At 37.9% G+C, this 23,090-nt stretch overlaps 1 protein-coding gene across 1 annotated transcript in view; it reads left to right on the plus strand.

Annotated features, from left to right (window-relative positions):
* The window catches only part of gucy1a2 (guanylate cyclase 1, soluble, alpha 2), a 66,241-nt gene extending 44,546 nt beyond the window's left edge, over positions 1 to 21,695 (plus strand). The window contains exons 7-9 of the mRNA XM_038307711.1: positions 4,320 to 4,463; positions 14,543 to 14,697; positions 18,266 to 21,695. Coding sequence (XP_038163639.1) covers positions 4,320 to 4,463; positions 14,543 to 14,697; positions 18,266 to 18,485 — 519 coding nt within the window. The 3' untranslated portion in view covers positions 18,486 to 21,695. The remainder of the gene's footprint in view (positions 1 to 4,319; positions 4,464 to 14,542; positions 14,698 to 18,265) is intronic.
* The last annotated feature ends 1,395 nt before the right edge of the window (positions 21,696 to 23,090 follow it).

The raw sequence follows: 23,090 nt of genomic DNA on the forward strand, positions 1-23,090 counted from the left end.
CGATAAATACATAAACAACAGACATATTTAGACTATATTTGGTTTAAAAAGGCACGTATTTACCTTCTGTCTTAGTCACTGGTAAGTTCAAATGTAACCCTTTTCAAAGTGTTAAGTGTTCCCAATTTTACATTATTCTGAGCCACTGATGCTTCAAACATTGATCAACAGCATATATTCTGAGTGTAGTGCTTATAATATGTGTATAAATGTAGCAAAAAAAATGCAGTTTTCTCTTTAAATGAAATGCACCCTGATGCTCACATCAAGTATAAAAAAAAATAGGAGCATGCATAATAAGTAGGACCAATGACATCAGACCAATTCAACTTAAAGGGATAGTTCGGGATTTTTGACATTAATCTGTATGGCATCCCCATCACCAGTGTCATGCAATCACACTGACTTACCCCTGGCAGCGTCCTGTGAGCAGAGTTCTCGTCCAGCTTTGGTCAAGCCGAAAGTAGTCCGGCAGGTTTGCTAGACCCAGCGAAATAAAACGTTTCTCTTCCCGAAACATTATGTGTTCAAAAGAGTGATATTTTTGCATCCCAAAAACATTGTAGTGGAAAAAGTCACACGTCGTTATCACTTGGTCCTATTTTCTCTCTGTTCGTATCAGTGCGCGCGACACCATGACCTGACAGCTAGGGCCTACTAACCTGACAACAGCCAGATGCATGCCTCGCTCCGCCTAGCTGGGCGGAGCGAGGCATGCATCTGGCTGTTGTCAGGTTAAGGGCCTACCTGTTTGATTCGCGATTGTTTACTACTGGGGAAGATGTCTGACTACGAGAGCGACGAGGAAAACATCGACTTCCACTTAGAGCCAAAGGGATATCTTTATGAACCCGAGTACACTGACGATGAACTTCGACAAATGGAGTTAGATCGGGCAGAAAGAGAGAGGGTGGACAGAGAAGTGATGGAAGCTGAAGCCGGAGCCGCAGGAGCCTCAGCTGGAGCTGCGATATCCAGGGTGGCCGACAAATCATGGTGCACTTGTTTCAAGTACAAATTAATGCAGACAGAGGTGGATGCTACTGTTGCCACGAGTGGGATTTAGTAATGCCCGAGATACAGAACCTTTCCATTGATGAGGATGCCGGAGTTGCAGCAGCTGCTGTCTGCATCACAAACAACAGCGACTTCCCTGCCCTCCTCAAAGTTGAGCTCGCTGTCAGAATGACGGCGCGCACTGATACGAACAGAGAGAAAATAGGACCAAGTGATAACGACGTGTGACTTTTTCCACTACAATGTTTTTGGGATGCAAAAATATCACTCTTTTGAACACATAATGTTTTGGGAAGAGAAACGTTTTATTTCGCTGGGTCTAGCAAACCTGCCGGACTACTTTCGGCTTGACCAAAGCTGGACGAGAACTCTGCTCACAGGATGCTGCCAGGGGTAAGTCAGTGTGATTGCATGACACTGGTGATGGGGATGCCATACAGATTCATGTCAAAAATCCCGAACTATCCCTTTAAGACCAATAGTGTCCCTACCAAAGTTGAGATCAAACCTACACCCTTGCATAACCTTGCTTTCAATTTTCTTACAACTACACACAGGGTCTGCTGTGTTCCTTGTTCTTCATGATGCTGTTTCTTCATTCAAGTTTTTTTTTTTTTTTTTTTTACAAATCTCTGAAGCCTTCACAGAACAGCTTTGTTTATATTGCAATTACATTTACACAGGTGGACCTTTAGGTACTAATTAGTTTAGTTCTGGTGGAAATCATTCAGTTTGATTTTGAAGTGCCAGAATAAAGTCACCAAAATACTTTTGAAAGTCAATGTTTTTGCTTGTATGAGCACATTTGTGTGTAGATGTGTGTTGGCAAAGTGAATAATAGCCGTTCGCTTTAGGCTTGACTAAGATTCTGACACCTTTCTGACATTTTCCTCTGACTTTCCTATAAAAATGGACTCCTCGTGTATAGGCTGTCAAATATGTGACATAGCAGATATGGTGAGAGATGGGAAGACAAAATGCTGAGAAGAAGGGAGACGGTGGCTGTGATAAGGATGTTTTCTGAGTGTTGCGATAGAGGAGTTGGTTTGTGTGTCAAACAGAAAGCAGGAACAGGAGGACGCAAGAGGAGAGTGAATCACCCATATGTCGCCATTGTCATGGTTACTGTTAAAATGATTTAGCCTGTGGCAGACTTTAATGAGAGCAGGTTTTATTCCAGATTTTTTCTAGGTTGTCTGTTGAAAAGCTATTTTTTACACAGACTGTGAGCAGTATTGATTGCTAACCTGCTTTTTTCTTATGTATAATAGATTAATTAGCAAATATTTTTTTTTTTTTTTTTTTGGTAAAAGATGAAAAGAACATGTCATTTTTTTCCAAATGCCACATGTATGCTAGCATTATGAAGATAAAACGCTGTATTTAGAAAACCTATTTCTTTCCTAATAATTTATCATTACAATTTGATTGTGATAGAACAGTTTCCATTAGTGTTACAGACAAATTGGACATTGTGCTTTGATTCAAAGGAAAACAGAAGTTAAAGATATCAACTTATGTTGACAAAATGATATATAAAAAAAGATTAATCTATGCATTTTTAATCTGTTATTTTTATTTTTCAATAAGAACACATAAATATCCTGGAAAAAGAAAGATGTGCTAATAGATACAGTTAACATAACCTGGAGATGGACAGGGATGGTCAGTTTACCTCTTATGGCATTGGTTGTCATTTGCCAAAAAATAATTGAGTACAAAATGCGGCCAGCAACACAACAGAGGACGTTTATGCTGACTTTATGTAATTTTATATCATATATCGGAAGTTTAAAGAGCATTATATATTTGTTGCTCCTACTCTAATGTAAGGCAATGTGTTCTTATGACTCTAAAGAACCTTGAAAGTCAGTAACAATACTGTTTAATCCAAAGTTTGCAGAAAATATTTTCATTTCATTAAAATATGTAGGAGATTTGAATTTCTCACAAATGATTTATCTTTATTAGTACATAAAATACAAGTAAAGAAAATAATAGTGCAATGTTCAATAGTTTATATGGGGAAAAATCATTTGTTGATGGTTGTAAGATGAAAGTATGAAGGAAATGAAGAGCTAGAAAATTAGGTATGATTTGGTCAAAATGCTAATTAATCAGAATCAGACTAATAGAAGAACAGATCCCACCCATTGCAGTGTGCTATACCTCCCTTTGAAGAGAAAATGTTTATTGTCCCCAAGGAAGAATGTTCTCTAATCTGGAAAGAAGGTTTGTTGGGATGGCTCAGAAAGTAAGAGAGCTAAATTCTTGGGTTTTTTCATGCAGCATCTAGTGGGATGCAGACTTAAACTTGAAGTTGAAAATGAGTGTCAAATATGATGCTAGCTCCAAACCTCCTTAGGTTAAGTCATTTTTAGCCTTGTGTCCCTTTTTCATAAGGTTAAAAATGATCAATGAAATAACTTCAGTTGTGATGGCTAAAGGGATTGCAAAGGATCATCCACTGCTCCAAGAAAAGGCAATCAGTGACCTTCCTCAGAAATGTTGTTTGTAAAATGTTGTCACTTCTAAAACTACGCAGAGTTTAAGTTAATAATAATTGAACTTTATTGATCTCACATTGGAGAAATGTATCTCTCCATTTTAACCCATCCCCTTGGGGAGCAAAGGGCTGCCATTGTGGGGCGCCCGGGGAGCAATATGGGGTTAAGGGCCTTGCACAGTGTGCAGGCTGTGGGGATCAAACCGGGCACTTGCAAACTTCTCAGAGCACAAGCGCACTGCTCTAACCACTAGGCCACCACTCCCAGTTAAAGGTCTCTTTGATGTTTCAACACAATTCAATGTACCACTTCCTATGTGTGTTAACAATGTCCGTCATGTGATGCTTTGTCCTCCAACAAATATGGTCTGTTCTATATATCAGGAATATTTGTTTTGCCTTTTCTCTTGTTTTAAGATTGCATTTTCAATATTTCCAAGCATAAGAAAAATACAGTAAATTGTAACGTGTTTTATTTTTTATTATTATTTTAAAACTAAGCAGTTGTAAATTATAGACAAAATTAGAGACAAATATATGTCAAACTTAGAAAACAGGTGTTACAGACTCCTAGGAATCCGATGTTCGATTACAGGCCTATAAGATGATCTATGATTCTAATAAACTAGTTTTGTAAATCCTGAAAACAAACATGATTTCTTAATGTGGGTCAAGGATTGTGTTTTATTTTCAGCTCTAGTGATTCACTGTATACAGTATGCAAATGATCAATGCTGCAACCATTTGGTAAAAAGGTTATTGTTCATCTCTTGCTTTTCCTCACTCTTCCATACAGATTGAAACAATCGGGGATGCCTACTGTGTGGCAGGCGGACTTCATAAGAAGGTTGATAGCCATGCAAAACCAATTGCACAAATGGCTCTTAAAATGATGGAGCTTTCTGAGGAAGTACTGACGCCTGATGGGAAACCTATCAAGGTGAGTTTTTGTTTAGTTTCTTTCTTTACCATACAAGTGTATTGAGATACACTATATTGCCAAAAGTATTTGCTCACCCATCCAAATTATTGGAATCAGGTGTTCCAATCACTTCCATGGCCACAGGTGTATAAATTCAAGCACCTAGGCATGCAGACTGTTTTTACAAACATTTGTGAAAGAATGGGTCGCTCTCAGGAGCTCAGTGAATTCCAGCGTGGAACTGTGATAGGATGCCACCTGTGCAACAAATCCAGTCGTGAAATTTCCTCGCTCCTAAATATTCCACAGTCAACTGTCAGCTGTATTATAAGAAAATGGAAGTGTTTGGGAACGACAGCAACTCAGCCACGAAGTGGTAGGCCACGTAAACTGACGGAGCGGGGTCAGTGGATGCTGACGCGCATAGTGCGAAGAGGTCGCCAACTTTCTGCAGAGTCAATCACTACAGACCTCCAAACTTCATGTGGCCTTCAGATTAGCTCAAGAACAGTGCGCAGAGAGCTTCATGGAATGGGTTTCCATGGTCGAGCAGCTGCATCCAAGCCATACATCACCAAGTGCAATGCAAAGCGTCGGATGCGGTGGTGTAAAGCACGCCGCCACTGGACTCTAGAGCAGTGGAGACGCGTTCTCTGGAGTGACGAATCGCGCTTCTCCATCTGGCAATCTGATGGACGGGTCTGGGTTTGGCGGTTGCCAGGAGAACGGTACTTGTCTGACTGCATTGTGCCAAGTGTAAAGTTTGGTGGAGGGGGGATTATGGTGTGGGGTTGTTTTTCAGGAGCTGGGCTTGGCCCCTTAGTTCCAGTGAAAGGAACTCTGAATGCTTCAGCATACCAAGACATTTTGGACAATTCCATGCTCCCAACTTTGTGGGAACAGTTTGGAGCTGGCCCCTTCCTCTTCCAACATGACTGTGCACCAGTGCACAAAGCAAGGTCCATAAAGACATGGATGACAGAGTCTGGTGTGGATGAACTTGACTGGCCTGCACAGAGTCCTGACCTCAACCCGATAGAACACCTTTGGGATGAATTAGAGCGGAGACTGAGAGCCAGGCCTTCTCGTCCAACATCAGTGTGCGACCTCACAAATGCGCTTCTGGAAGAATGGTCAAAAATTCCCATAAACACACTCCTAAACCTTGTGGACAGCCTTCCCAGAAGAGTTGAAGCTGTTCTAGCTGCAAAGGGTGGACCGACGTCATATTGAACCCTATGGATTAGGAACGGGATGTCACTTAAGCTCATATGTGAGTCAAGGCAGGTGAGCAAATACTTTTGGCAATATAGTGTATGTAAAAGGTACTCAGATTCTTCACTTGACTAAAGTGAAAAAAGTTCAGGTTCTACATTGTAATTGAGTACAAAAGTAAAAGAAAGTTTTTGTCCTTAATGATACAAAATAACTTTAAAAACTATATACTTAAAAAAAAAAGTTTTTTTGTAATAGAAAATATGTTAATTTTCCCCTTTGCTCACTTGTGTTTGTAAAGAAAACAAAAAAGTCCTATCTCGGTCTATTTTTGTTCTAAATTAAAATTTCAAACAGGATAACATAGTTAGAACTGAACAGAGATCCTGCATGTGCAGCTGAATACTTTGAAAATTCTTATATTCACAGCATTAAACTTGCAAATATCATTAAAATTGAAACAGAACTCAAAACTTAATAAACATATTAATCTAAAATCTTATGAAGATGGAGAATGTTTTGCGTCTCAAAATCTTATTCTGTTCTCGGCCATGTTTCCCAGCCCCCTGTCTTCATTTATATAGCTATCAGGATTTTTCCATAAACACACTGGGCCCCAACTGAGTACATTCTCTTTTTGGTTTTTCCCTTTTTGTTGCAGCTGTTAGGTCATTTTATCAATTTATATGGAAGTAAAGAGACAGCTGTGAGAAAGTAAGGAGTAGAAAGTAGAGATATTTGTGTTCAAATGCAGGGAGCAAAAGTACAGGTACTGAAAAAAGTAACTACATTAACAAAGTATTTAATCTAAGGTATTTTACACCTCCGTCTGTTTTGGGCTATAAGGTAATTGTTTTATTTTGTAGTCTAAAATGACTAGCCAAAGTTATTTCAGCCATCTAGCGTTTTGAGAGTAACAAAGGTTAATGTAGTATAGATTCCCTATTCTCCTGTTTATAATTAAGATCATTGCATTATCCTATTTTAAGGGTTAATGTTCTACTTTTTCTTTAGCAGTCTACAAACTGAGGATCAGCAATATTGTATTTCGGGTTACATTCAGAATTATTGTACTACCAAGTCTAGCTGAATATGTAATTGTGAATAAAGTTAGACATTATTGAATATTTAGTTTGGTTTGTTGCTCAGAAACATGAGAAAGGTTATGCAAAGGACAACAAAGGTGGTAATATATTCAAAAGCAGCTTAAATAAAACCGTACTTTGATATGTAATGACACTGCAGATTATTTATTTATTTAAAATATATTTATTTGATTACTACTGGAATGTTTTTCCCCCCTTTCATTAAAAATATTGGTTTCGTCAACATTAGATCACCATAAGGATATTTAAAAGCTCTGTGATATTGTTTTACACGTCTTTCATACTTAGATCTACTCAAATGTGGATGACAGTAATTATATATTTGTATTTTCAAACTGCGAAAGTGTTGTTTTTATTGGTTCTTTGGTCAAATCTAAGCCTTTTCTAAGAGTTTTTTTTTTTGTTCTCCTCAGCCAAAATGTGAAAACAAGTTGTTGTTTTTTTTTACCTTTGACAGAGTGCATCATAACATTTTAGCTCTATTTGTCCTGCTGGCCAATCTACTTTAGTTATATTTTGGACATTCCAGGGTTGGAATGGGTTGACTGCTACTCTTAAAAAGCTCGCTGAATGAAAAGCATCACCATTGATTGATTTATTTTAGATTTTGCACTACAAAAAAACAAGTCTTTAACATCTGAGTTTAATGTAACACTGTATTCAATATATACAGTCCATTTGACCTTTTTTTGTTACAAATTTTGTGCTTGACCTTCATGTTTTATTTGCATCTTAACTAAATCACACATATACATGTTTTCATTGTAGGTCCTAAAGCTTTGTAGATATAATAAGCAGCCTTTTGTTTTGAATGCACCTTTGCCTTTCTTCTCAAGTAAGTGTTGAACTAAAATATAAATATCTTTGGCAAAGGGAGAAATAGTCCAAGGGAAGCTGATCTTCAGAGAATGAAAACTGGTATTTACTGAAGAAATAAAAGGGCAGGGTGAAAAGAACTCATCATGTAACTTCAGATTCACATAAAACACAGAATGTCTTATTTAGGCTTGCACTCAGTTTGTTATAATCAGTCATATTAGAAAACATTTCCTTATTTATCAGTCAGCTGATAAGGAAAAACAAAAGGCAAGATCAAGTAAAAACCTAAATAGTTTGTGCAGTCATATATAATAGGTGCAATTAGTTGCCTTTGCAGGTGATCTGCGAAGGTTGTGTGAACACCAGCATTAAAAAGTGCTGCTGACATGGAGAGTTTTAAAAAGCAATTAGGATTTTTGTCTAAAGGTGGAGGCAGTTTGCAACAGCACTGCACAAAGATGGTAGATATAATCAATATATGGAGAAGATGCAGGAGAAAGAGGAAGAGAGGGGACCTTTGAAATAAAAAAAAAACAGAACCTAATTAATAAAAAAATAAAGTTCAACTGCTTAACAACGTAATACAGTATAACTTTTATGTTATTTTCTGTTATCAATGTTTATCTTTCCTAATGCACAACTTTAATAACAAGAAGGAAAATGACATTTAAGTTCTCCAGATTCACAATTATTCATAATGTTACCTCCTAATGTAGAGAGTTTGATGTTTTCAATTTTAGTTTACTGCATAAATTTAGCAAGTTAACAACCAAAATGCCCTCTGCTTTCATTTATAAGGTTCTCTCTTTTTAAGACCATTTGTAACCACAGACTTTTCTTTCAGGTTTCTTCATAATGATTCAAAAATCAACCTAGTTTGGGATCTTAAGGGATTCTGATACCTAGATAATTACCTAATTTTTAAAACTGATGTGGCACACGGAAATTATTTCAAATTCTTAAAAGCTAACAATTCAAATTTATAAATGTGAAACCGTAAAAGTGTTAGAGAGTTGAGTAAGGTTGATAGGAAGGTGATATCTGTTAATACTTTCTATGAAAACTTGTAATGAAAAGGGGGATAACTGTTTACAGACGTATTTGTAGAATTCTTAATTTATTCTGTCTCTGCCAAGAGATTTATGTTTTTAAGTGAATTCATTGAGTCTCTTTCAAGTTAGGAGGGGAGTTAAACGGGTTGATTGACTTTAAATTATAAGGTAATTTTAGATATAAGGATGGGGCTACTTTATCAAGGTAATTCCATAAAGTATTGTTACACTACCTGAATAAAAATCTACATATTTCTAAAAAAAAACAACATGCAAAATTATGCAAGAAATTAAAACTAAAAAATAAAAGCCCTTTAAAGTTCCTTGAAGGCTGCTCTTTGGTAATGAACATGTTTACGAGGGATAATTAAATGCAAAAGTGGAACATTTTCTTCAATTAGTCCAAGCCTGGTTCAACTAGTTATTTTTGCCACCTGCTTGAAGTTTTCTCATTCCTAGAAAAAAAAAATTAATTGCCTTTTAATCTTCATGGCACAGATATGAAGCAAACATGTAGGTTTAAAAGAAGCTTCTATGTGTACTACTGTATTCCTAATGCAGTCCATTTATCTCAAAATAGAAAGCTTTTGCCAAGCATTTCTGACCTGCTCCTTTGCTCCTACATTTGCTCTCTCTCTCTCTGGTTCTGTATTCCTTTATCTACTTCTGAGCATCTGTATATACCCCCCTCATTTTCTTTCACACATTCTCCTGTTTTTTTGTTCCTCTTCTCCCATTCTCTTGTTTCCCTGTTTTATTCTGCCCTTCTCGTTTTGTGCTGGCATCAAGGAGAGATATGCAGATACTCAACACTTCAGGATGATAAATGCTGTTCAGCGAGCTCTCTGCGCTCCAACCAATGTTACACTGTTATGCAAACTAGCATGAGAGCTGTGACAGAATAGAGAGAAAATGCTTTGTGGTACACAAATGAGTACAGAGGGATTCAAGGACACTGAAACATATTGAGGTGTGAAATGTCAAGGGGGAAAACATGGGTAGTAATCAGACATTGTGAGTTGTTTTCACGATGCTATTACTATAAAGCATGAGACTTGGTCTGTCTGGATGAATTGGTCGCTTTATGAGAGCGAAGGCAGAGCTAAACATTTGTTGTGTCCCCAAGAGGTGAGGAGGAAACACAATGCTTTCAAAACAGTTTATGAGCCGTCTTGTGATGTATCACCCATATCTGCAGTATCAGCTGCATTTTTTATTCATAAAGGTTCAGACAGATCATGCTGACTCAAAGCATTTTCTTTCTTTGACTATGATTTCATTATTGCAGTTGCATTAACTGCAGTGTTTCTGCAGCAAAAAAACATGATGCCTTTGCAGTGTAAAGGCTAACCTCTTCCCTGCATTTACTGCTCCTCGTTCTCTAAGCATGCTCTCACAATACTATGAAGAGCTCTAAAGGATTTACATATGGAGCACATCTTCAACTGCTAGTACATTACACTTAACATGTTGTGGACTTTTAGACAATTCAGACATAGACTGATTTACAGAAGTAATTTCAGGAGGTCCGGCAGAGAGTTTCCACTGTTTACAAAGCTGCCTGGGTTGCATGCTGTCCATGCTGCAGGGAGGACACATCTGTTCCTCCTCCATGAAAACATGTCATAACAAGTGGATATTGGTGCAGAGTCAAGCCATGTGTTCAGCAAGAAATTCTTTAAAGGACATGAATAGAGAGTTATGGACACAGATTCTTTGGTTTTACAGATATCTTTTTAAAACAGTTATAAACATATTTTTAAATTCTGTTTGCACTAAAGTTACCCCTCCAGCAGCAATATATATATATATGCTTTACATTTTTCATTACATCCACTCTGTCAAATCAGAGAGGTTTTATCTCACTTATCTGTCTTATGCATATAAATGATATAGTAATGTTATCAGAAAGTTTATATCATATAAAGCCAAGGGCTCACGATGGTCTTATTTTTTTTTCTCCAGTGATGATTTTCAGGATACCTGTAGCAGTGGTTAAGAGTTTTTGTCTATTCTCCAGAGGTGGATTGGACTCTACTAGGCATTTAGAGCGTGAATAATCTAAAACTGGATGTTTGTTGTGGAAGAGTGCAGAAGTGTGTATGTTGCTCCAAACATTTAGTTCTTTTCCTTGGAGAATATTTCTTTGACATCTGCTTAATCTAACGGCTGTTCCGTTCCTGACATTCTAAAGAAGCTGGAAGTTCAAGTTCTGATGACTTCATTAAACAACACAGACATTCTGTCCATGGTGGTATTGAAGTTCAAAATTTACTTAAGATATATCTTGCTCTAGAAAAAGAAGTTGGAACATCATCTGAGGCCAGTAGATGAGAGTGATATGCCTTTGTATATTCTGAGGCATTCAGGTCATAGTAACCACAAAGCAGGGTTAAATTGGAGAAATCAAGGCTTTCACTAACTTTTCTGAAAACTTTTAGACACCTATCCAGGAGTTTTAGTCGATTCTGTCAAAAAAACCTTATAGTTTTGAAGAGATTGGCATAAATACATTACCACTCCATCCCAACAAAACTAAAAAAAATAATATTTAGAGTTAAGAAATCATTTTAAAATTCCAAAAACAGTTATTAAAGTGAGATATGATCATCATTCATCATTGCATGGCAGGATCTACCCCATTTCAATGTTCATTTAGGACCCAGTATTCAGGCAAGACAGACAATGGGATTACTTCCAAAAGCGTTTATTGAAAACAGGTGGATCTGCGGATCTGCAGTGGCTAGGGCGTCCAGGGCAATAACCTATGCTGGAGAGAAACACAGATTAGTGACCAAGATAATCTGACTGAGGAGGATTATGAAAGAGCAAGTCACTAACCTGGTTAAATAGTTCAGTCAATAGCCAAAGAACAAGGTAGGATCCAGCCGGTGGGCTGCCAACAAAATGCGGCGGGTGCCACCCGGATTGTCCCAGATACTGCAGCCACGGAGAACAAGCAGGAGTCCAAAGCCAGGTCAGCCAAACAGATCAGAACAGGAAAAGGCAGGCTTAGTGGTTAAGAGGCAGAACAGGTCAGGATCAGAAATTCAGAAATACCAAGGAACTCTAAAAACACTCTCACCACTGGCTAAAGAGAACAAGATAGTCTGGGGCCGACAGCTGGATGCAAGCGCCTTAAATAGAGGCAGGAGCAGGTGGATCAGATGAGAGGTAATGAGCAATTAGGCAGAGTTAGACAGGTGAATGGAATGAATAATTAAGCCAGTCATCAGTGCCAAGATCATGACACTGATATTTCTCTTCTTTTTCATCCGTATGTCTTGATGATAATTTTGTGTTATTGTTTCTGTAATTGTTAGACAGCATGAATTCTGCTCATTTAAGTTTGTTTTACAAATGGTAATATTGCCTAAAAATAATTATGAATATTGTTGTTGAAACAGTACTCAGTTTAGTCAGACAGTGTTGAAAATTTGTCCATAAACAAAAACAGAAAACAACGAAAAGTTTCCATCAGGTAAATATATATTTATGTATTTTAGTCTGCTGACAGTTCCTCATTTTATACTACCGCCATCTCTTTGTTCGGCTGAAGGTAAATTATGCTCTTTATGTTTTTTTTTTTTAAGCTCTCTCCCCATCTTCTCTCCTGCTTTATCACGCTCAGTGTAAACATATTAGTTAGCTCGATTCATTATTTTAGCCTCTACTTGCTCTTCTGTGATGTAAATCTAGACATATATATAGGTCAATGAAAATTGGACCCCTGCAGACTGTTTATACTTTTTAAAATAAACTTTTTAAATAAAAGAATATATACAAAAAATAGAACATTTGTCCATTTTAAAATCTAAAGTGTTTTTGAAGTAGAGAACAGCAATCGCTCAGTTTGGTATATAGACAATTTCCTGATTCACATATTTTATAAAACACATAAACTGACCGTTTGTTTTTTCTTTCTTTTATGGCTTAATGAGAGAAGTGGGCTCAAGGCTGACCTTAAACCTGAGTCTGATGCCATTCTCAAGCACATATCAAGGTGCTCGTTCATGAGCCTGGATCAATATCTTTTTTTGAATATGTTCATGGTGGATAATCCTACTTCACAGCAGTAGGTTGAGCCAAACATATTCAAAATGTGCAGGTCATCTCTGAGCATGCCATTGAACTTTTCTGTCACCAGTTCACTGCAGTTCTTCCAGCAGTCTGCACTTTCTTTCACATTTTCTCTTCATCGTTACCGACCGCCCAGCTTGCCACAGCTTTGCCTGCTGTGTCTAAAAGTAGCTAGCAGCAACAGCCCAGACTGACACAGCTCATTGGCTAATATGCATCACGTGTAGCTTGGTCCCTGAGGGCTTTACTGTACAAACAGGAGAAGTGGCGCAAGTGAAATTAGACACTGCCGTCGGACAACATGCAGTTATTTATGAATGTTTTAAATCAAGTTGGGTCCGGATTAGTCAGCAGGTGGGTTCCGGACCCTAGTCCGCTCATCCGTTACCTATGATCTATAACTTGGCCACCTCAAGGTGTTTTCTTCTTCTGCTCTTTAAATAAGCAGTTAATGCCGCAGCACACTGTTGCCACCTCTGAAGTTGGAGTGAAAGCTGTTGACACCCGACTTGAAAGCTGAGGTGCAGAGGAGCACAAAAATACTCTGAATATGAGTGTGTGTGAGGAAGTATGTCGAGTCTTTGGGTCTATCTCTGCCTCTTTATCTGTTTGTCAGCATGGCCAAAGGCTATGCCATGATTGGCTGTCTGCGCCGCTGCTGCATTTGCTCTTGGACTTCAATGAGGGCCATGTGCCATGGATGCTGACTCACAATGAAGCAGAGGGGAAGAGCGTACGGCTATTACTGCTTGTATTTTGAAGCCCAGAAATAAAAAGGAGAGTGGGGGCAGATGCAGATTTGTGTGTGTATGTCTTTCTGTGTCTCTCTGCGAGGGGTTTTCTGCTTTAGAGACAGATGAGTGTAAGGCAGTCTGTAGGTACCCCAGCTACAAAAATAGGTCACACTGGTGCACCTGCCAGTCCTTTTCTCCCTTGCTGTCTCTTTCATTTTCTTTATCTCTCTCCCCCTGAGCCATCTGCATCCTACTGTCTAATCATAGGTCCTCTTTGACTTTCTCTCCATTGTCTTTGCATTTCACAGAGCTCTTTCTGTCTCACCACAACCCTCAGCTGTTGTTGCCATGACTCCATTGCACTGTGCTGGAATGCACACTGAAATTAATTGTTAACAATCCAGTGGGTTACTCTGGCTCAGTGTGTGGATTGTACAGCATATAGCCTTTACCTAAATGCTATAAATCAATAGTTGGTCAAGTGTCCCTGAATTAGAAGGATGCCCTTGGTTCTGCCTGCAGTTATATATAGATCCATGCTAGATTATAAAATGAGCTCCATAAACCTGTTAGCAGGGGGGAGAGTGAATAGCTAATTTTCCCTCTCACCCTCGTGCTATTTTAAATCTTTTTACCGTAGGGTATGAGATTAGATAATAACATCCACGCTATTATGAAGGTATGATTGCTATGCTACAATGTCCATTGCTTATTGCGAAGTACACACAGTGCTTCTAGCTTAAAAACAGCTTTTGTGTAGCACAGTAATTAATTGCATCAGTTCAGCTCAGCTTGGAAAACTAATTTGTGAGCGTTCTCTGCAGTGCCTGGTGTCATATCACTCTAGAGGCCAGGTTGGGTTGAATTCAGGTGCAAATTAAATGAGTCTTCAGACATGACACACTGAGTTTCTATTTTCGATATGTGTCTAATTTAATTTCTTTTGGCTGAACAGGAGATCTACTCTATGGTTTGTCGTCTTATCTAAATCCAAGGACAGTATTCTAAAAAAATTTTCTTCTACAAAAGTTTGCTGGCCTGTCATAAGTCTAATGGCTCTTCCGTTCTGTCTTCCTCCCTCCCTCTCTTAGCTAAGAATAGGCATCCACACCGGCTCAGTACTGGCAGGCGTAGTCGGGGTTAAAATGCCACGATATTGCCTGTTTGGGAACAATGTGACCTTAGCCAGCAAGTTTGAATCAGGAAGCCATCCAAGGTGCATCAATGTTAGTCCAACCACCTACCAGTAAGTACCTGCATATTCCTATCTAGAGTTCTAATAGAAAAAAGTAGGCCCGACATTGTTGTTTAAATTTGATATAATTTAGTGCTGTCAATCGATTACATTTTTTTAATCTCGATTAATCGCATCAATGCCAAAGTTAACTCGCGATTAATCGCATTTTAATCACACATTTTTTTCTGATTGAAAATCATTTAAATACTCTCGATGACATACAAAAAATACATACAGGCTAGGTTTGTGCCAATGTTCTTTTTTTTAAATAAAAACAGGTCACAGACACTGATTTATGCCATAGAAACATATGGCAAGAAGATGGGGAGGCATGTAGCAAAAAATAACAAATATGTAGGCAAAAAAAGGCCCTGAAAACAGGCTGATGTAAAAGACAGTCTTTACAGTTAATACAGTCTTTTGAACAAAGACAAGCATTTTACCCTACTGCTATAAAATGTAGTAGAGTTAACATTAGATGTCAATTAACCAAGATAATAATGAACAATTGACCTTCACAAACAAATCAATAGACCGACATCACTAGTTGGAGGTAGTCTATGCTCTAGAAAGTTACTTTTCAGCCTCTTAACAAAAATGAGAACACACACACACACACACACCCACCCACACACACACACACACACACACACACACACACACACACACACACACACACACGGACACACACACACACACACACACACACACACACACACACACACACACACACACGATACTGACCTGTGGCGTACACAGACAGCAAGAGTGCCGTATCAGATTCCATTTCACCTCAGTAATCAGTTTTCTCAGCGTATTTAAGGTTGCTACTAGCCACCAGACACTCAACTTGTTTGTTGGTGGTGGGGCTTAAAGAAAAGGCACTAGCGCTACCCAGTGTATGAGCGTCTTTTTTCCTTGAGGAGCTCCGCTCTCGAAGCCTATGGAAAATGCATAGACTGGGGGAAAATAGCCCCGCCTTCCCGCAGGCTGCAGCGGGATGTACTTGGAAAATTGTACCATAAAACCACATAGCGTTAATCTCACGTTAAAAAAATTATCGCCATTAAAATGGCCTCGCGTTAACGCGATAATACCGCGATAATTTTGACAGCACTAATATAATGTATGTATATATATATATATATATATATATATATATATATATATATATATATATATATATATATATATATATATATATATATATATATATATATAAATAAAAGATAAAATATAATTTAAATGATCAAATGTGTTTTTTAATGACACTGCGGAAGTTTCACATCATTAAATAAAATATTTCATGGCCTTGTTTTAAGTTCCAATACTTTTTTATTCAAAGTAGAAAGATCTAAACATGATATGCAGAACCTGACTTGATCTTGGAGTTTTCAACACCAAAGCAGCTAAAAAGCCTGGATATGGTCAGACAGAAGCTGTTCAGTTTTTCTGAAGCAAGGTTTCATCTCCTGTTAATGTGGTTTTAAACTATTGCTGTGACTGTAGAACTTGCCAGGAATACAATTATTTTCTTGTAAAGCATCTTGCCTAATTGAATTGTAAGTTCTGTTGTCCATCTTATTTTAGGAGCTATCTAAGAGAAAAGCTTCAGCCATAATTACTTTAACTGAATCCATTAAGCTTCTCTTTAAGGAAAAAAGATTGGCTTTTACAAAATGTTATTACCGTATTTTCACGACTATAAGGCGCACTTCAACGTCTTTTTTTTCCCTCAAAATGTGCGGTGCGCCCTATGGTGCGGTGCGCCCTATGTGTGTTGTAACTGCGACTTTTGAGACCACCTCATTGAGGAGATGATGAAAGAGTGGCTGAATGTAAGGAGACCAGGTGTTTTTTTCCACTCATCACCATCGCTGTTAATCTGTAACTCCATGCGTGCCCATCTCACAGCTGATGTGAAAAACATGGGGAAACAAATTAACCCTGTGCTCGCTGTTCAACCGCTGGACATCGGTGTGAACCGGACCCAGCAGGTGCAGCAGAAGCAGCGAGTTTACATGCAAAGTCAATGGTTGACGCGCGTATAGGTGCAGCAAAAGGTCCTGCAGCGCGTTTTGAGCTGCAGGTGCAGCGCGTCGGGAGCGCGCCGCCAACGCGCTGTTGCTGCTCGAGATGGAAAAATTGAAGTTTTGCTGCTGGACGCGCCGCATCAACCAATCAGAGAAGCTGATCTGGGAGCTGACAGCGAGACAGACACAGCGCTCTGATGACATATGATATTAACGCAAATAAAATGGGCTGGGGAGATGATGAAAGGCAGGTGTATGTGAGGAGACCAGGTGCTTTTTTCCACGCATCACCATCGCTGCGTGCCCATCTCACAGCCGATGTGAAAAAAAAAGATGAATCAAATGAACGCTGTGCTCGCCGTTATCCCGGGGGTCTGACAAAGGAACTTCAACCGCTCGACATCAGTGTGAAAGCGGCCGTTCAAAGTAAGGCTGCGAGCGGCGTGGGAGCGATGGATGACAGACGGAGAGCACAGTTTCAGGATAAGTGGAAGGCAGCGCCGGGCAAGTTACGCCACCGTTTGCGGATGGATTGTAGATGCTTGGACTAAAGTGTCTGCTGGCTCTATTGTTCAAGCTTTCGCAAAAGCCGGCATTATTTCTGAGGAGCCGCGCTGCACGGAAAGTGACTGACAGCGAAGAGTGGGAAATTGGCATGTCTGATTTAGCGCAGCTGTTTAATTCAGAAACAGAGGATGATGACTTTGATGGGTTTGATTAATACTTTGTAATAAATCCATGAATAAAGCACAAACATACTCAGTTTTGCTCCCGCTCTATTTTTCTACCTGAAAACTTAATTCAACAGCAGCCTCTGGGCGGGTCTCCTCCTCTTCAGCGCGGTGGCTGGCAGGTGTTTTTTCATCTAAATAATCTAAATCTTGCAGCTATATTTGCTGTGATCAGTGGGAATAAAGTAGTTTTAATATGTTTTTAAGTGAGAAAGGCCACCTGAAAACTTAATTGCAGTCAGTTCATCCAGATTATCTATTTCTGTCGGAGGCGCTCAGACCCCCACATACCAGCGGTACACCGACAGTAAATCCCTTCAACAGCAGCCTCACACGGCGGCTGGCAGGTGTTTTTCATCTAAATAATTTACAGTGCAGGCACCAGGATACCGGCAATAAAAGCGAACATATTCCGTCGGCAGGTTTCAGGATTTTAAGTTAATTTAGGAGTAATCACAGCGCTGTGTCATCTGCGATGTGTCTGTCTCATGGCCAGCTCGCAGGTTTGATTAATTTGTAATAAATACATGAATAAAGCACAGTCATACTCAGTTTTGGGCCCGCTGTATTTTTAAAATACGCAGTAGAGCTATTTAAAGGTAGTAGAGGACATGTACCTGTATATAAAAAATGCGCCCTATAGTCCGGTGCGCCTTATGTGTGTGTTAAATACAGAAATGGGACACATAACTGAGACTGCGCCTTTTAGTACGGTGTGCCTTATGGTCGTGAAAATACGGTATATTAGCTAGTATTGCAACCACTATAAAAGCAAATTTTATTTTACACCCTGTAATGTTCTTTTATTAACAGATTGTTGAAAGACGACCGCTCTTTTTCATTCATCCCTCGCTCTCGGCTGGAGCTCCCGGACAATTTTCCCAAAGAGATTCCAGGGACATGTTACTTCCTGGAGGCAGGGACTTCCCACAGCCATGCCTCACTTACCAGCTCTCGCTCGGCTCCTCCGGCCTCTATGAGGAAGGTCTCCTACAGCATCGGGACAATGTTTCTAAGAGAGACCAGTTTGTAGATTCATACACAGGTGTTCAAAATGTGAGGGACTGAACTTAAACCCCAGAAACATACCGGAAACCAGACACTCCGATTTGTGGTTATGCAAATGTGTCATGTTAAAAGTGGGATTTACACCTGAAATGACAAATACTTTCATCGTAGATGAAAGAGAACAACTGTTCCCATCTCCTTCTCTGAGCAGTGGGGATTTTCTTCAAAGGACTAAAGGAACACTGGTCCTGTATCTATCCTCCAAGAGGTGGACTGATATAATCAAATATTGGAGAAACCTGCGGACCAAGCTGGACGTCTCAGCTACTGCTCTGGTGTCTCGCTCTCTCTTAAGCAGGCCACATTCAAATCTGTGTCCGGATTGACAGAACTGGGTTAAAACTGACAGAGACCGCACTTCATGACAACTGTTGCCCTCATTCGCCATGTGCAAACAGAACAAATACCCCGTTTCAGTTTTAAGGTGGGTGCTGAAGAATGAAATTTGTATGACTTTCTGTCCATCATATTCTAATGTCCAAGACAAACGTCTCATGGAAAACAGTTCAACTCTCCCCGTCCTTCCTTTGCATCTGTCTTTAAGTCATGTTATGCTTTACTGATTATAAGAGCTGCGGCTCAAACCTGTGACATTGGGTCGGCTTGATGGGATTTAAAAAAGGAAACAATGAGATCTGTTTTAAACAGATCATTTCAACATTTCAACAACAAATACCAACCAGAATAATACTAACCCAAATTCACAGCCTTTTTTTTGTGACACCCAGCAAACTTAACTAGAATATACTCTAATATAGGGGAGTGCTAGTAACAGAAATGAGAATAGATAACTGAAGTTACTGTTTGGCTTTTTTATTTTTATTTTACTTGTAATTCTTTGTTTTTAGCATATTTCATGATTTGACCTCTTATTGATAAGTTCATTTGTTTGCATTTACCAGCTTTTGCTTTCTTTTTTTTTTTTTTTTGCCTATCAGCATTTTGACCTACAAGTAGCATGTCTAAAAGCTTTGCTTTTTAGGACGGACCTACACATGTTTCTGCAGTTTGCTTTGGATGACATCAATGCAGACAGATGTTCATGAGCAGACATATTCCTGGCTTCATCTTTTCAGGTCCACATGATTAACGGATTGATGTGTGTTGTAGTTTGTTGAGCTGGAAAATTAGAAATGTGATTTTCATCTACCGGTAATTGTGCTGTTCAGAAACACTGATATAAAAGTCCTGCATTCACTTAGGCCTGTGCAAATTTCACCAATATACTAAACTCAAAATTTCTCATACCCCTCTTAGATTTAGATCTTGAGTTATTTTTTTTAGGTCATTTTCATGACATCCAGTTCTCTGAAAAATGTTTTCTTGCCATCACCCTGATCTTTAGCTGCTTTCAAAGATTCTTTACCATATTTTAACTAGGAAGCAAATCCCTGACTTATACTGCTTGTGTCTCCATTACGTGCTTTGTTTCAGGGCTGTTTAACATCAGAAATGCTCTAATTTGCTCTGATCCTTAATGAAGGCGGGAGGTTTTTCTAGAAGCATGCATGATAAAGCCGGTGATACACGCTGAAGCCAGACTGAGAAAACATTTGCTAGATGGATGTAAACACAACAGTTAAAACTCCTTTACTGTTTTTTGTTGTTGTTCCTGCATCAAGATATTTACACTGTTGAGTAGCTTACACGAAGAAGCTCATTTTGCTTATTTTGGCGCATTAAATGTGTTTATCATATGCAAAGTTGTATGTTACACAATTAGACGTATAGATATTTGAATAAATGACTATATTATTAGTATAGTAAGGCCTTTGAGAAAGTCTAGCCTTTGGGGAATTATTTTGAAAATACAGTTGGTTTCTTTGGTAGATTGTTGTGCACAATTCAAAAATGACTTTACACCTAAATCTGCCAGGGGTGTGAAGAATTTGGACTTTATTAAAGATAGAAATCCATTATGCCTAATTGCCAAGATCGAGGATGACTTGCTAAATAAAAAATACAGATCCAAATAAGGTCATTTTAAATCGACCTTCATAAAGTAGAAATGTTTGTTTGAAGAGTTGGTTTTATCAGTATCTCACAGACTTTAATCAGTTATTATAATCATATCTTTTGTAATTGAATCCAGTATCAGAAGTGTAAACATTGGTTAAAGAAAGAGAGAAAAGTGTCATATTTCTATTGTAATAAGAAGTACACGAACATTCTTATCATCACTGCTTATTTTAACACATGTTCAGAAATGATAGTGGCTGCATTTGCTTAAACAACAGCTTCCTATGTCCTTATTTACTTCTTATCATAAAGAAAGCTTTGAGTTTTTTTCTCTTTATAATTCATTACCAACTTGAAGTCCTTTATATAACCGTACTTCTCCATAAATGGATTGGAAGAAAAGTATCCTTACATCTTGAAAAATTATGTAGCAGGACTTTACTAAATAAAATGTGCCAATTTCTTTCAAAGATGCCACCAGCACAGATAAGTCATGATTTCTTCAGTAACAGTGTGGTCTGTGTGTGTCATTCAGAAAGATCGTTGACCAGGTGTAAGATATTTTTTTAACTGAAATATGCCTGGTAAAAAAAATCAACTACTGTATTTTTAATGCAAAAAATATTGTGAATACAAAAAAACTCCCACCTCCCTTTGTTTCTTTTAATGAGTAGTGTACAATGTAACACCAGCCTAAAAATGCAATATTTTATATAGGGAGAAATAATGAAAAACAAAAGTATACTTTTAACATACCTGAGGAGTGAATTATTGTCATTGTGTGTATATTTAAATAAATGAGTAAATAAACTGATGAATATAGATTTATTAAAGAGACGTTAAAGAAAAAAACAAGAATACAGCAGGTCAAATTAGATAAATTTTGATTAAAAAAAAAAAAGGTTATTTTTTTCGTCTGAGATTTCTTTCAGATTTTAGGTCAGCGTCCTAACATCTCATCAGTGTGTTTTATCTGCAGCATTTGGCTTACTATATTCTAATTCCTTTTTCATCAAATCATGTTGAAATACAGACGCTATCCTTGGATTAAACATTAACACAGCTTTAGGTAAGAAGGATTGGACTCTAAGGGGACATTGTTGTTCTTAAATGAACACACAGCCTTTTTTGTAAAGAGGAGGGAAATGGGAAAAGGTTAGGTTTAAAAAACATTCATTTTTGAATATACTAGTTATATACACCCTTATGTTGTATACCGGTAAAAAGAAACAAAAACCTTTCTTTTCCCACATCTGACTTTAATTCAGGTTAAAATGTCCCTGTTTTACATCAAATAAATGGGTAAATAGGTAAATAGTAAATGGGTTTTAAATAAAAGGTTTTAAATAAACCAGGATTGGTATGTTTTCAAACTACTTGGAAAGGTCGATTTGATAAAAATCTCATGGCTACACCTGAGGGTGCCACACTTATCCGTTCAAACAGTTTTTTTTTAAATTCTAATAGCATTGGAATGTCCAAACTCAATGGGCCCTTGAAAGCACCATCCCAAGTGTAAAGTACGGAGATGGCAGCATCATGTTTTGTGGGTGTTTTCACAAAAGAGAAAACACTGTGTCAAATAATCATGAGATTGTAAATATTTCATAAAAAAATCTATATATGAGCCAGAAACTGAAGTTTTGGTAGCAAATTTATTTTTCAAAGGAACAATTACTCCAATCAAGCTGATAAATCTGGAATAAAGTGGGCTGAGGACCAAATTCAAGCAAACTCTTGCAAGATGCTTGTAAAATGATTTCCAAAACATTTGTGAATAAACTTGTGAATTTGAGGAAGGTTAGAATAAAAACTAGAAAATGTTTTCTCATCACTATAAACAAGACACATTTTTGGTAATCCTATTTAACCTGTAACAGAAAAGGGAAAGTCAGAGTTCATATCAGAAAGAAAGGGGAAAAAGAAGATTTGTTTTTATGGTATTGTTATTATTGCCATATATTTATTCACAGTGACATTACCAAATCATTCCACATCATTCCTATAAGTGCCAAATGGTTAATGGTTTTAGTTTATATTTGCCCATATGAGCAATCCTTGAAAGATCTAAAAAAAAAGGACATGATTTTGTTAATAAAATTAATTAAAGGTATTTAAACAAATATATTTTTTCACACCCATCATGTTATCCAAACTTAATAAAAAAAATTATTGAAGTTATTTTATAAATTGTTTGTACAAAAACTAATATTGAAAAAATAAATAAGATGAAAAATGTTCTCTACATTAGTAATAATAGCATTTACAAAAGGGTATCAGCTCAAAACTAGTGCATTTGTTAGTCAGCGAATCTGAAAACAAGCAGCAAGTATTCGTGTCCAGTGTGCATTCATTATTTTTAGCTGCTTAGCATCAAAGTGGTAGCATGTTTAGTGTGGAATCGGTAGTCACATTTAAACAGAATACAAAAGGTTTAAACAGGATTCTGTTCGATAACAACACAGTATAAAACTGTAACAGTTTAAAATAGACAAAAATGATTGCATGCTCATGGTAATAACAGAGAACCAGCACCTGCAGCACCCACGTGAAGCAATAATCATTGTATGCAGAGAGACCAGAAACGGTTTAAAAGAAAAAATAATGGTGA

Source organism: Cyprinodon tularosa, unplaced genomic scaffold, assembly GCF_016077235.1.
Source record: "Cyprinodon tularosa strain WSP-4 unplaced genomic scaffold, ASM1607723v1 ctg619, whole genome shotgun sequence".
In the NCBI taxonomy this organism is placed as follows: domain Eukaryota; kingdom Metazoa; phylum Chordata; class Actinopteri; order Cyprinodontiformes; family Cyprinodontidae; genus Cyprinodon; species Cyprinodon tularosa.